Here is a 15,651-nt window from a genome sequence, read left to right on the forward strand (position 1 = left end):
ATTATACTTCAAATTATGTCTGCAAGTACCTTAAGTCAATAATAATTCAAAATTTTCCCCAAATGTGATTTTTATGAAATGTTTTTATTATCGCCCCACAGCAACCAGACAAAAGAAAAATAATATATATCCGAATCGATCGAATAACTGGGTTCGATGTGCATTTGGATTTCGGGGCCCCCTTCGGAGTCTCGGCACTTAATGCAATAATAACACGGTGCATTACAAGAGGAACAACATCCCTCATTTGTGCGTGTGTCATCGCCCCATCGCAAATTTTAGCTGAGTGAAACCCGAGAATAAAATTTGAGATAATCTATTTTTATTATATATATATATATATATATATATTTATATATATTGAGTTTTTTATATATTGTTTTTGATGTTGAAGCAAAAAAATGAAGTAAAATCCTTATTAAACTACCAAACGTTTCGATCTATTATTTTATATTATCCTCAGTGGACAATTGGAAACTAGTATTCCTAATATCGAATACCTCTCATATACGCTTTCCAGAATCATGTTTCAATCAGACAAAAACAATATTAACAAAAGACATGATACCTCTTCTTCTTTAATCTTCTACCCAAGTGCATAATTATGTCTAGCCTAGATCGATCTTTACGAATTTTCACAAAGTCTGTTTTATTTATCCGCCGAGATTATCTTTGCATACACTACATTATTATTCTGGATCACACATACGACAATAATCCCTGTAACTAATTTTCCGCCCCTCAAATATTCCAAATCGAGTATTTTGTTTCGGTGCAATAGAATAGAATCGGAGGTGCGTGCGACAAATACGTGTCTAATCTCTGATCTGATGTCAGCAGGACGGAGGCTGCACCAGGGCCGAGGCGATAGGGCACGATTGCGATTAATGAGGACCAAGTGATATTTAAATGATATATAAATATATTTATTTATATATTATTTCAGCAGTCAAAAACTAAGAATCATAGGCTTGTGTGATGATACTTTATTAACTACGTGGATTTTCTTAGAAAGCAACCTAATGGTTAGCTATAACTATATATATAATAATATAGTAAAATTTCATAAAACATAATTTTGTGAACTTATAAGTAATTTTAAATAAATAAAAAATTAAATACAATTCAAGTTAAATTTTTCAAATTGCGAAATACCATGATAATATTTTAATCAATAATTATTAAGCATTCTTTTAGTTTTTATTTAGTTGTATTACAATAATGATTGTATTGTAATCAGAAGATTGGTAATAAAAATTTATAAATTAATGTAACCTTTGCAAATATGGTAATGAACTTAATCCATTCTATTTAGTATACATTTGTTTTACGATTTTAAATGTCATCTGTTATTGTTTTTATTATTAGTATTATATATTCGCAAAAGTGCGCTTTTAGTTGATAGAATCCTACGGAATCATAAATTACCAAAACGGGAAACCGACAAGGGGATTTTCACTAATTCAAACATAATCAATTTCGACTGGTGCTGTCATGACCCGTGCTCTGATCTCCTCGGCCTACCCTCATTTCTCATCCAGAATCATACAGAACGAATCGGGAACACCCGCGCACCACCATGAAAACTCATGCATAACCCGAACGGGTGCAACGGCGCGGAAAAACTTGGAAAATTGAGCAAAATTCATAGTGACTTGATTTTTATGGCATTCGCAAACTGTTGATGCGTGATATGAGATTTAGTTCAGTGTTATTTATATTTTGAAGAAAAACTTTCTGTGACTACCATTCAGTAACTGTTTGCTTAATGAATATTTCCATAATGATTTCCTATCCAACGGTATTACAACCCATTTTAAATTGCAAAATCGTCTTGTTAAAGTTATGTACTAACGAGTTGTGCTCGCCTATATATGATATCTCGGCAATATTAACATGCACCCAGGCTACTGTTGCGTGAACAGAAATGTTAATTGTGGCGCATAATTAGATGTGTTGCAATAAATGAGATACAGAAAACGGATTATTTTGTTCGACTCAAACGTTTCGAATTGTAATGTTTGACATGGGATAAGATAATTAAGAAATATGATTGCGGCCTGGATTCGAGTGGCTGCCGATTTGCGTTTTTTTCTTCACAAAGAACGAGGAGAACCTTACTTCAGCGGATTCTTGACACAGCCTTTAGTTCTTTTTGTTAAATTGCAATATGTTTTAACATAAAAAATATTGATTGATGTTGAGGGTAAAATTTAAGTAAGCAGAATACTGAAATATTACCCAGAAGTGAGCCTTTTCCTTGTTGATTATTTTACTAAATTGATAATAAATGCACTACTAGTTAGGAGACGTCCACACGTTTTTAGAGGGAGGGGTGGTTTGCCAAAAAATCACAAAATATCACGTGGGGGAGGGAAGGGTATAGTAAATATCACGTGTTATTTATTTTTTACCTAAACTAAATTTAAAAATCAAATTTTACAGTTTTTTCTTGTAATTAAAACACACGTAATGTTTGGTGGGAAGGGGAAGTAATTTTGAATATCACCACGAATTACCAAGGGGGAGGCAGATCCAAAAATCCTTAAAAAATCGATCACGTGATTAATGAATGCCCCCTATAAGTGGTGCATGGCATTGGGCCTTGAGACAAATTCCTGGAACTTTCTGCACCGTAATTTAAAGAGAAAAATTGCAAATTTTGACAAAATATAGATTTTTTTGAGAATTGTTAAAAATTTGGATCTTTTAATATGTTTGAAAAATTTGTAAAAAACGACTAATTTTAAAATTCAGAATATTTTTAATTTTTTAAAAATTTTGAATGTTTTTCAAAATTTTCAAACCACTGAACTCTGCCTTTCCCAAAAACAAATCACTTCAATAAAATGTTCAGAAACCTTTGAAACGTAAAGATATGCAAAAATTTTCATTTTCGTTTTTTTGCGATTACTGTAACTAACCCTACGAGAAGTTGAAATGTATTTTAAAAAAGTTTGCGAATTTGTCTAATAATCCAAATACAAATATTACATTTAAACATACGAGTATACACGGATATGCTGTATCCTCCCGTTGTTTTCAATTTGCCTATAATGTGATTTTTGCTCTTGGATATATATAATATATATATATATATATTATATATATTATGAATTATTACTGCGAAGGTGGATCTGGATGGATATAAATCGTTTGCTAGTCCGATACCTCGTATGTACAAGTATATCTCAACCCCATAATCGCTCGCATGGGGGCCGCCGTGTTTCATTCAATCGAATTTCGTAACGGGGTGGCGTTTTTACAAATTTATCAGTGTATGGAAACATAACGGGCCGTCATGTTTCACATAGATTTAAGATGATGTGTCCTAACAACAAAAGCGAATTCGTTCAGGTGTGCGGTAAAAGATCAGCGTCGACCCTAATGAGGACGGGCGCGCAGCACATTTCGCACCGGCGGCAACCGCAATTACTCGGACGGAATAAATGGAACTGACTGATATTTGAAAAAATGCCAATATCATATCATTCATTTCATAATAGTTCATTTGCATGGTAGTTCCTTAAGCTTTGTGAGAAATCTCGATATTGAAATGAAATTTTCTATTATAATTTCATATACAAATGACAATAATAAAACATGAATAGAGTAGCGATAACAACTTCTGAACTAACATATGTCATAATTATAATCAATAAACCAACAACAAATTTTCCATTTTTTTTGTAAAATCTCGGAGAAGTTTTGTATCGTGGTTCCGGTAGTTAGACTGTTCCTCCTCTTTGATATATATGGGATCCATGTCATATGGCGTTCGTTCTCGTACCATTGTACTACAATCACCACTAGCAATTTATACATTATCGAAACCATAAAGCATGCAACATTAAAATAAATACTGAATTCACACACGACGGACAACGATTAAAATGATTAATACCTGTCGAATACAATAATAATGAGGCGAAAGCGACGCAATTAATATTAAAACACGGAAGCGACGTTTCTTATTTCATTCAGAAATGACAGAAATTTAACATATGGGTGTATAAAATTCAAAACACAATTCGGTAGTTTTTTAAGCTCTTGTGTTAATTTATGATACCTGACTATAATTTAAGGTATATGTTTTAATTGTTTAATTTAATTGTTATTTGTAAGTTAGATTCAACCGTTGGTTTATAATCTCTATAAAAGCTTACATGTGGGTGGAGTAAAAAGAACTAACTAAAAATAAACGGTTACATTGGCAAAGGTGTGAAGAATAAGATATAGTAAATCAAAAAGTAAATTAAGTTTAAAAAAGCAATTTTGCAAGGGATGATTTAAATCAATAGTTATTCAGCATTTGCTGAAGAATGTTCTCCCGAAAACCCAGATCAAGGTTATATACAAAGAAATCTTTGTATAAAATGTTCCCATAAAAATTGTATTTCAAATTGGTTAAACAATTTAATTATTATTTCGTAAAATCCCTTCAAAATTAAAAAAATACATCGGATCTGTTTGCACCCTGGCTGCCTCTTCTTACCCCGTACATGGAGCAAAAGGAAACAGACATATTTCTAAAATTAGAAGTTAAGTAAAAATTTTATTAGACGTTGGACAGTTGTTTGTTCGATACATATTTACACAGTTACTGAAAGTCAAGTTGGACCTTCGTGCCCCGCCATACCCTGTCTCAATTATAATTTGTTGATGTTCAAACAAAAAACACTTCCTCCCGTTTCCAATTCCATCGGTTGTTGTGCATAGTGCGAAACGGATGCGTTAGGAAACAGAATCGAATCTCGGAGGTATAATCTAATTTCAGTTCCATTAGTGTGAACTGGGGTCGAATTTATTTCTTCTCGCTCTCCATAAATTCAACAGGGTGCACCCTTTGCATCCCTCTGCACCACCCTTCTCCGTACGACTATGAACCACTCCATCCATTCATCTGTTCGTGATTAAAACCATCAGAGCGTGATCCTCGAGACCAGGAGGAAGAGACTCATAGTCAGTTCTCTTTAGAAAATTATAATTATGTATGTATTAATTACGGTTCCTTATACACGAAGTAAAGGTCAAGTTCATAAATTTTCAGGAGATTTGTCAAAATCTTAAAATTCAAACAGTCTCGTCCAATTTTCTATTGGTTTAATAATATTAGCAAAATAAATTTTGAACATAGTTCCAAACATATCCCATTTTAATACTAGACAAAACAAAAAAAATGTGTCGCAGAATTTTGAACATTTTGTCTTAAAGTAATAGAATAAAATTCCCAATATCGACAGCAATTGAGTTGATCAATAAGAATTCCTTCTTTGTTTACAAAACTATTAAAAAAATTCAACTGTTTTAGCAGTTTCCAGTCAACACTAATCAGTGCTAATCGTAAACTTATAAATAGTTAAAATTTCATAATAAAAAAAACTAAATTTGATTATGAAGAAACGTTTCGATTCTCAATATACTTTTAATGAATTTAAAATCGCAAATACAAAGTCTAGTAGTAGTTTCTTTTAACAAGGTCTGCCAGGCTTTGCGTCTATTTTACAAATTTCCAATTAAAATTATCATTTTGATTATGACAAATTCAATAAATTTTCTTTAACAATAATTCAGTAAATTTATTTAATTGAAGATAATTAATCATTATTATTAAATTAATATATCAATTTAATATGATTTATTAAAATTATTATAAATAAAACACAAAACGACGTAAAGAACACTTGGTTTTTAATATGCCTCTTAGGGCAATATTATTTTTATTTTATTCGAGCCAGTATAATTTTTTTCCACGCAAATTTAAATGATTGTATTATTAATATTATTCACTGGCGCCACCGGGCATAAATTATTATATTCACAAAAAAAATAATGTAAACATACCTCTATTTAAAAAAAAAGTATCTAACGTAGATTAAAAGATAGCAAAAATAAGTTAAAGCACCTGCAGGACCATGATAAAAAAAATACCTAAGACCCAGGGACATTTCTCACGGCTGATTTATATTATGTCCTTTTAAGGAAGATAATGTCACCGATATGTTATTGTTTGATTGATAATGATAATTAAAAAAAAACAAGAGAATATTAGCTCGATATTTCATAATGGGGCGTTATGATTTGCACAGCAGTAATGATGAAAATATTGCAAAATAGAATCGGATGCATTTGGTTTTCTAATCATTTATACCCTATTATTAAAGAAACCAATATGCGCATTTTGTAATAATAGTGAGCAAATATCTTTTATATTTTTTTCATAAAGTAAAACACAAGATTTTAATTTTTACTAAAACTTGTTTGCTCAATATCAATACCTACAGACGTATTTTTTTATTATGTGTGGCATTTAAAAAAAAGTTTTATTACCCAATAACTTACAAAATAATTAATTCTCTCAATTTATGGTATTAATTAAACGACACATAAATGCGATTTCCATGAACTATGTGCATTGTAAATATCACAATTTGGAAAGAAACTCATAATATTGGACGTCTTAAATGTGCAAATGTGCGCGTAATGCGCAATAATAATTCAGTGGATACTTTGTGACATTTATTTTATGCGATTGTGGCGATTGATCGGCCGCTATCGTCGGCCGTTAAACGCAAATTTCGTGTTAAAGATAAGGTCCCCGATTTATGCGAATACTTCGGGCGGACACGGCGACCAGACTTGCGGACGTTCGGGAGCAGAACTCGTCAATTTACATAAAACACCATAATTTAAATACATTTTTATTTTTAATTTACCTCTCTTTTGTATACATATTTATTTCAAAATGGAAAATCGAAATCACATTAAATCTGTTTGAGAATTACTGATCATCTAGTTAGAATTTGCGCTTATGCAGAAGAATTTAAAACAAACCAGACACAAATTAGTATGTAAGGGAGCTAAGGGTTCATTGTAACAGGGGGTAAGTAGTAATATACGCTTTTCAATAAATTTCTTTGTTTAAATTGGGTATATAATAAATTTAATAATTTTAGTGTAAAATTATCCTAGTGTTGAAGGTATCATTTTGCGATCCTGATTAAAAGCACTTTAGTAAGAATTTTTAATGGAACTTGCCAAGGTACTTTAGTATATTTTTGCATCCAAATACACAATTAAAAACTAATAATTTATCATGAAAATAGTTTCTCAATGATAGCGACTACGATAAAAGTGTCTTAATAACTTCGTAACTTAATTTCCATATTACTATGGTAAATATAGTGACTATTTATTTATGTATTTCTATCGTTATAAAATAATATACAGTAACAATATAAAATATGAATAACAAATAAAGTTTTAGATATAATTTCAAAACAAAAAAACATTGTATATAAATATATAACCACAATAATTATATACATAAATATATGAATATAAAAGACATAAATGTATATATCTAGTTTTATTTTTTAAATAAGTATTACCTTTATATATAATATTTTCCGATGCGCGCCAAGTGCAATGTGCACTGGTTTGCTATTGAGAGACACTACTTACACGGATATTCTACGGGTTCCGCGTGTACTACCTTCGGTTTTTTCAACTTTTTATAAAAAGTTCCACTTCGATTTAAACATAATTTTGGATAATAAAAGTAAAATATACAGGCTTTAAAATGATGCTATTTAGAAAGTAGTCAAATTAACCGTACTGGTCGAAAATTTCAAATGAAAACTTATTTTCAACTTTTCATCCAGTAAATGACAATTTTTTAACATTATTCATTATAAATAATATAGACAAAATCAGTACAAATAGAATGAAGCAAACAGTTTTTCGATATATCTCATATTTCCGACAAAAAGTGAGTTTGAAAAAAGGGGCCACTTCCACGTGTTTTCACTGATATCTCGGCCAAATGATGAGTTACGGATTTGAAATTTGGTATATCGAATTTTCTCGAAAATACCTATAAAATGGCATCAAAATAATTTAAATACGGGTGGGGCCAATTCTGTATGGAAAACACGCCCAGACCCTTTATGATAACATATTATTAAAATAAAGCAGGTGATTCGATGCGGTTTTAATATGTAGATTTTAAATATGTACATATATTCATTATCAATCGGCTGAATCGATCCTCGGCGACATCCTCGCTATGACATGCTATTGTCGTCCTGGCACTGTTTTTATATACGCGAATGAATCGTAAATCGCGATCGTTATCGCAAACACATCTCCCGACAGTCCCGACCCGAGAAGCCGTGCAGGACGACAGATTCCACTGAAAACGTTACTCCGGCACAGGTACAGGTACAGGTAGTAGACGACGGGGATGGGACCAATGTCCCATCGTTATATTAAATTTAATTTATTCATTTAATAAATTAATCAACTAATTAATTGATTCTTTAGTAGTTTGAAAACGAGTGGCAGTTTTATGAGCCCACCAATCATGTTCAAAATTGTGATTGGTAGACTTTGAGAGGCTCTACTTAAAAAAAAATTACTAAAGTGTGGTGGCAAGTTTCATCAAAAGTTGGCACACTTAACCAGTATTGTAAAATGGTATTACAATACTGGTACTTGATAATTATTGAAAATTTTCGAGTAAAAAAATAAAAACCTATCATTGAAATGATTTTTGCTAGTGCATTTTACTCACAAGCAGTTCAAATGTATGTTATACGAGCAAATTTCAATGCTGCAATTATATAAGGTCTATGGTTACCCGTTACCGTGTTATTTTTAGGTTTTTATGTATTAATTATGAAGTATTTTGCCATTTTACAATCCCGATTAAAAACGCCAGCTTATGATAATACTTGCCAACACACTTTAGAAATAGAAAGTTATATGATAGTTTAACAAAAATTCCTAAAGTTATAGTAATCGGCCAAAATAAAAAAAATGCATATGGGGCCATTCAAGTATTACGTAAGCACTATAGGGGGGCGGGGGGTTGTTGATTTGCTTATTTTGGGTTGACATGGGGGGCAGGGGAGTCTGGGTGATGATTACGTCATAGGTAGTATTTTTATTTTTTTACATTAATTGCAAAATGTTTACGTAAGCATGGGGGTAGGGGGTAGGAGTTTTGCTTACTTTTGCTGACAAGATGGATGGGGGGGGGGTAAATAATTGTAATAAATCTGCTTACGTAATACTTGAACGATCCCTATCTTCAAGTTTCATGGGTTTCTGAACATTTTGGCAAGCCTCAGAAACAAGGGATGTGTGTGTATGGGTGTATGTAGTATGTATGTATGCATGGATACAATTTTTCATCGACGTTTTTGAGAGCACCAGTCAACCGATTTGAATTATTGAAAAACAATTCGATTCCTATTGATAAGGAGACTTGCTGATTAGTTTTTGACAAAAGTTGATCCAGCCGTTTCGGATTTGGAAACAAAGAGTGCATAAAATAGAAATCGAGTTTTTTGAATGATTGATGAGGAGAAGTGGTGATTATTGTTGGCAAAGACAAGTCCAGTCGTTTCAGAGATACTGAGCTAAATGTGCAAAAATTGCAGTTTTTCAAATATGAGATAAGGTCCATCATTCTAACTCCGCTTGATTAAGTTTTGTTTTTTGTCATCGTTCAATTTATAAGCTCTTCTATTTTGTCTATAAAATATGAATAACGAAAGTTGCAGTTAGAATATTTTATTAGGGAACCGGAAGTTCCAGCAATTACTTTAAGACACGATGCCATCGAAGTATTTTCAGAACAGGTTCAGGATACTGTCACCAGTTTAGGCGTGACGTTAAGATTTAGGACACCCTGTATAGCTTAAATCTGATTGTTTTCATTACAAATGGGTAAATTAATGTCGAAAGTCCAATAAGTATCAAGGAGGCCTAGTAACAGAGCAAGGTAATCATGAACAAGCTCTCCGGCCGTTTCGAGTTGCTCGACACATTGTACCGATTGTACATATGGTAGGAAGATAATCGTAAAATCAGTGTATAAAACACACTATTATCGTAATGCAACACTTCTTAATGTAGTAACTTAAATAGCTGATGGAACAGGGACAACTATTTTATGTTAACACACCGTATCGAATAACAGATAGCACACCGAAGATAGAAGAATTAATCTTCTAGGTGATATTTTTGGCATTGATCGGAGCTACTAACTATTTTCATAGCCATACACTTAACAACACTTTTATAATATTTATAATGAGATAGAGAAAGTTCTAATTTCTGAATATATATATATATATATATATATATATATATACAGGGCCGGTCCTGGGGTCCTCAGCACCCGCATGCAAGATTCGTTCTTGCGCCCCCCCCCCAAATAAATTTAACTGTTTATCATTTAAATGTTTATCATTAAAAGTATATAAATATTTACATTTTTTAAAATAAATTTTTATTTATTCTGGATTTAGTACACAAAAATTTAGATATAATCTAAAAGCGTATAAAATATACATCGATTTTAAATTTATTTAGAAAATCGAGGTAATTCGCGGGTTGATTATTTTTAACGTATGTGCAATATTAATATTTGTATTTTGAAACATTTTACTTATTCATTATGCGATTTATTTCTATAAGCAAATCATTTTCAATTAAAACTCGTTTTTCATGTTGGATTTTTAAATTTCCCGTCATATTCAGAGTATCAGATTGTTTCAATTGTGATTGTGATCATTTTTTAACGTATTTTAGAAGTATTGTCTAAAAATCAGTAAAAATGCAAAGAAATTACACTTTTTTTTAACTATATTGAAAAAAAAAACTAATTATATTTGATATGTATTATTTCTGCATAGTTAATATAATTATTAAATTTTGAGTATGGACACTACTAGGTATAAAAAAGCCTTAAGATATTCATTCCAAAGTAAATTTTGCTTTTATTTTTTATACTTGTTCCATTTTCATAACCCTAACCACGCATGTCTTCAACATACAAAGTTCATCACATGAGAAACATTTGCAACAAAAACACAAGTTACAATTCAATTTCTCTGAATAAATATTTGCACTGACTCCCCATTTTTCATTTTCTCGATTATAATTTGTTTATGTTTTTTAAAAAGTTCCGTTTCAACTAAATCAGCTCGCAATTTTTCGTCAATAATGCCCAATAATTAATTTAATCTTTCGCATGTTTGCGCTTACGGGATTGAACACTAGATAATTTCTTTTTCGATTCCGCGGTAACTTCAAACAATGAAAAAATTGAATAAGTAGATTAATCAATAAACAGAGCTGTTATTTGCTAATTTGCAGAGTTATTAATCGGTTAATTGTTTCTACTAATATCACATTGCAAAATAAATATGCTTTTTAAGTTTCCGTATCCCTTGTTAAGTTAGATTGTTTATTATAATTTATTAAGTATTTTAAATTTCATATGATTAATAAAAAATATATATAATACATTATAAATTTAATTTCCGAATCTCGATTTGGCGCCCCCTAAGGCTTGCGCCCGCATTTTTTGCATGCATTGCATGCAAGGCAGGACCGGCCCTGTATATATATATATATATATATATATATATATATATGTATTATTAGAAAACAAGTTACCTGATCTGATCTGATTTGAGAAGAACAGAAGTAATTTAAAAAATACAAATCGCCTATATTCATTTATCATTCATTCATCCTATATTCATTTACCAAAAAGTTGGGAAACACTGAACTAACCCAAATAATTCATAGCTATCTAACTATAAATTTTTATTAACCATTATACTAAATTTAAATTTCGATTCCCACGAGACAAAACGTTTTAGTGTTATTTCGACAAAGACTTTACAAGATAAACGATTTCACTTTAATTTTGTGAGTAGTGACATAAGGTATACAAAAAATAAACAGTATCTTATTCAATAAACTTAAATAATGTCATATATTATAAAAGATAAAGCTCATTTCAAATACGATGTTGTTACATGAGGCAACAACAATGTACGTCGAGTGAATTATCTTTAGATGAAGTGTTAATTCAAATGGTGTTTCCGTATAAGCAATAAATTGGTTAAGAAACATACGTAAAAGGAATTTTGTATTTAAATATTTCTAGTTGAAAACTAATTATTTGAGACTTATGTCTCTGCATTTGTACAGAAGAATTTGTTAATATTATTGAGTTTTATCAAATGGCTTCTAAAATTTTGAAATCGGTGCAGCCGTTTTTGAGAAGACGCGAAAGAAAAGTCAAATTTCATCACACATGCTTCTTCTAATTATCATGTCAAACAATTCAGAACGACTTGAAACGTCTAGAAAACATAAAACTAGCATATCAAATTTTCTGGTAAAGCCATAAATTTCTCGTTCGGGCAGCAAATAATAAAAATACGTTATGTTTCGTTAACAGTTTATGAAAAATCACAGGGTATTAAGTTGCCACGTGAGTTTAGGAAGTATCATAGATCATTTGCCTGCGGCCTAACATCAACATAGTGAGGATTAGCATTAATCCCGAGAGGACTAAACTGCCAGGCGTGAAAAAATCTCATGGTTTAATACAGGCGACAGTTGTTTCCAAACTTTAGAACATGAAGATATCACACTCACAAAAACCAGGCAAGCCAACAAAGATTGAAAATCGCTGACGGATATGTCTACATCTGGACGAGAGACAAGATCTCGTGCCAAAATTTGTGCGAAACAGACAATCATCAAACGAACAAAATAAATTTATTTGCTAATGACCGAGAAAAGTTGTGTGTTTTTGACGATAAATCTTGCCGAGGATGAGAAATGCTATCCTTGGCAGGATAATGGGATTGAGATAAATTATGTTATGATATTCAAATAAATAGCGTGTTTTCGTAAATTCTTTTATAGGAAAACAGAAATCGATAACTTATACTCGTCTGACAATTTGATAAATTAAAAATAAAATATATTAGAACATTTTTATTTGTTTTTCAAAAAATTGAAAAAAAAAACTGTCCTATCGCAATGTGATCACACCCTTAAAGTTTCAACTTAGTAATTATTAATGTGTACCGTCTCCGGTTCAACAATAATATATTAGACTCGTGAGGAAAACATTAGCATGGATATAAATATACTTGATCTAGAATAAACATGCAGCAAACAAAAACGACATATCATATATGTACGAGTATTTTGATTTCGTGAGCCATTAAAGTGGAAACTTTGCTACGAGCGAATAAATCACTTTTGATAATCAGAATTAAGTATCAGGAGTTCAACGTTCTTGGATGAAAATAATTATATAGTAATAGATGATAATAGTAGTTTCGAATCAATTGCATTGAAAATGCAATAACATTATACTAAAAATGGGACATTTTATGTGCAAAAACTTATGACACTAACTTTTTTAATATTATATTAGTTAAAAGAACATTTGGTATAAAAAATTTAAGCAGAAACACTAGGTGAAACACAAAAACCGTTAATGGTTTAGTATAATTTCATCGTAGTACGCTATATCTAATTAATCAACGCTCGAAATCTCATGCTAATGAATATTACAGAAACTGAAAATTTCTAATTTGTAGCGCCTAATTATTATTCTCTTCTCCCTAAATATATAAATAAATAAATACAAATGTGGTCATTTATAATAAAAACGATAGTAATAGTAAATGTTTTGACTGATAGCAGCGGCCGTCGACCACAACGACTAATAATAAGATAATGCTACCGACGGCGGGTTTAAAAATACTAAATATTTATTTACTTGTTTCTCGGTCGTGCAGCCGATGACTATAACTCAGATGACACTTTGCTTGCAACTTGCTAAAGCAGAGGTTCTCAATTTTTTACATAAATCTTCAAATTAATTTACCCGGCGCTATATAATTTGATTTGATTTAGAAGTTTTGAGAAACCACAAACTCAACCTTCTTAACAAGTAACAACCCTTAATCATTTAATAACACAATTAAGAGCAGATGCTATATCGCTTGGCATGATAAAAAACGTGAAATTTAAACTGTATCGAAAATGTTCTATAATTAATTAGATAAAAATGAATTACTCACGAATTAAAAATTCACAAACATGCAACTGTAGCTTTTTTAAATTCCATCATCTTATAAAAATCCAAAACAAGAAAATTCCAAAACTTCAAAATTATTCACTTGAGTTCTTATAAATTCAACAATTAGGAATACAATAGAAAAAATGTCAAACACCTGTCTATGCTCACCAAAATATATAATTCAGCGCTGTTGGAATATTTCAACAAGTTGGTAATAAATTTTAGATGTTGATATAATTAGCCACGAATTTTGATAATAGTATCTAAATTAATTAATAAGGATTTGAAATTTTCTATTTGATTATTAGGGAGCGTAAGTAAGTGCTAGTACAGTCCTTTTATTATCTAGCTGTATTTAATACATAATCGTAATAAAAAATGTTATTATATACCGGTATGTCTATTATTTATGTTCGTGTATGGGTATAAATGTCCCCCGGGGTTGAAGAAGCCCGACGCTTTTGTGCCGGCGGACGGGAGGGATCGCGCTAGGCGGAGCGAAGCGAAGAGAAAGCCAGCCACGGCGACTCCCCGAGAGCGCGGCCGCTTCGGCGCAGATTCGCGCGGACCGACGGCCTTCCGTCGACGGCGAGGTGGCCGAACGATCAGTACGAAGCACGGCCGTGAACATGCTGGTGCCACCGGATATGATGTCCGCACAATCCAAGATTCTCTACCAGATCAACAAATACTACGGCGAACGTGTCCAGAACCGTATGAATCAGATATCCAAGACGATTCGGGAGGTCTGCAAGGTCATACAAGACGTGCTCAAGGAGGTCGAAGTGCAGGAGCCGCGTTTCATCTCATCGCTCACGGAATGCAATGGACGGTACGAGGGACTTGAAGTAATAGCGCCGGGCGAATTCGAAGTCGTGCTCTACTTAAATCAAATGGGCGTATTTAATTTCGTTGATGACGGCACCCTGCCAGGTTGCGCGGTGTTGAAATTGAGCGATGGCAGAAAACGTTCGATGTCACTCTGGGTCGAATTCATCACCGCTTCCGGTTACTTGTCAGCCAGGAAGATAAGGTCGCGGTTTCAGACTTTAGTAGCCCAGGCATGCGATAAATGCGCCTACAGAGACAGCGTCAAAATGATCGCCGACACGACAGAAGTAAAATTAAGAATAAGGGAACGCTACATTGTACAAATTACACCTGCATTCAAATGTTCCGGAGTATGGCCAAGATCGGCAGCTCACTGGCCCAGCCCGCAGATACCTTGGCCTCATCCAAATCAAGTATCCGAAGTCAAAACCGAAGGATTTGATTTGCTATCAAAAGAAAGTATGGCACTTCAGGGCAAGCAATCTGCGATGGAAGGTGACGCATGGGTATTGAGTTTTTTAGAAGCAGAAAATCGACTTTTGCAAGGGGGATGTCGTAGGCGCTGCCTGAGCATATTGAAGACATTACGAGATCGACACCTAGATCTACCCGGAAATCCAGTCACATGTTATCACATCAAAACATTACTATTATACGAATGCGAAAAGCATCCTCGAGAAATTGAATGGGATGAATCATGTCTCGGCGATAGAATCAATGGTATATTTCTTCAACTTATCTCGTGTCTACAATGCAGGAGATGTCCGCACTATTTTCTGCCTAATCTCGATCTATTCAAAGGACGATCGCCAACGGCTCTCGAAAACGCGGCCAAACAAGTGTGGAGACTTACTAGAGAAATGCTGACTAATTCGAGATCTTTAGAAAAATTGTAAAAAGAAAATTCT

General features: G+C 32.4%; 2 protein-coding genes across 2 annotated transcripts in view; one reads left to right on the forward strand and one right to left on the reverse strand.

Annotated features, from left to right (window-relative positions):
- Positions 1 to 15,651, reverse strand: part of LOC113377787 (neurobeachin-like) — a 287,948-nt gene that overhangs the window by 16,848 nt on the left and 255,449 nt on the right.
- LOC113377786 (protein mab-21-like) lies at positions 14,521 to 15,639 on the forward strand. Its single transcript, XM_026618206.1, has one exon. It carries the CDS (start codon positions 14,542 to 14,544, stop codon positions 15,637 to 15,639), a length of 1,098 nt encoding a protein of 365 aa, XP_026473991.1. The 5' UTR covers positions 14,521 to 14,541.

The sequence above is a fragment of the Ctenocephalides felis genome, unplaced genomic scaffold (assembly GCF_003426905.1).
Source record: "Ctenocephalides felis isolate EL2017-DRISC unplaced genomic scaffold, ASM342690v1 CF-g0.4_SCAFFOLD_01886, whole genome shotgun sequence".
Classification (NCBI taxonomy): domain Eukaryota; kingdom Metazoa; phylum Arthropoda; class Insecta; order Siphonaptera; family Pulicidae; genus Ctenocephalides; species Ctenocephalides felis.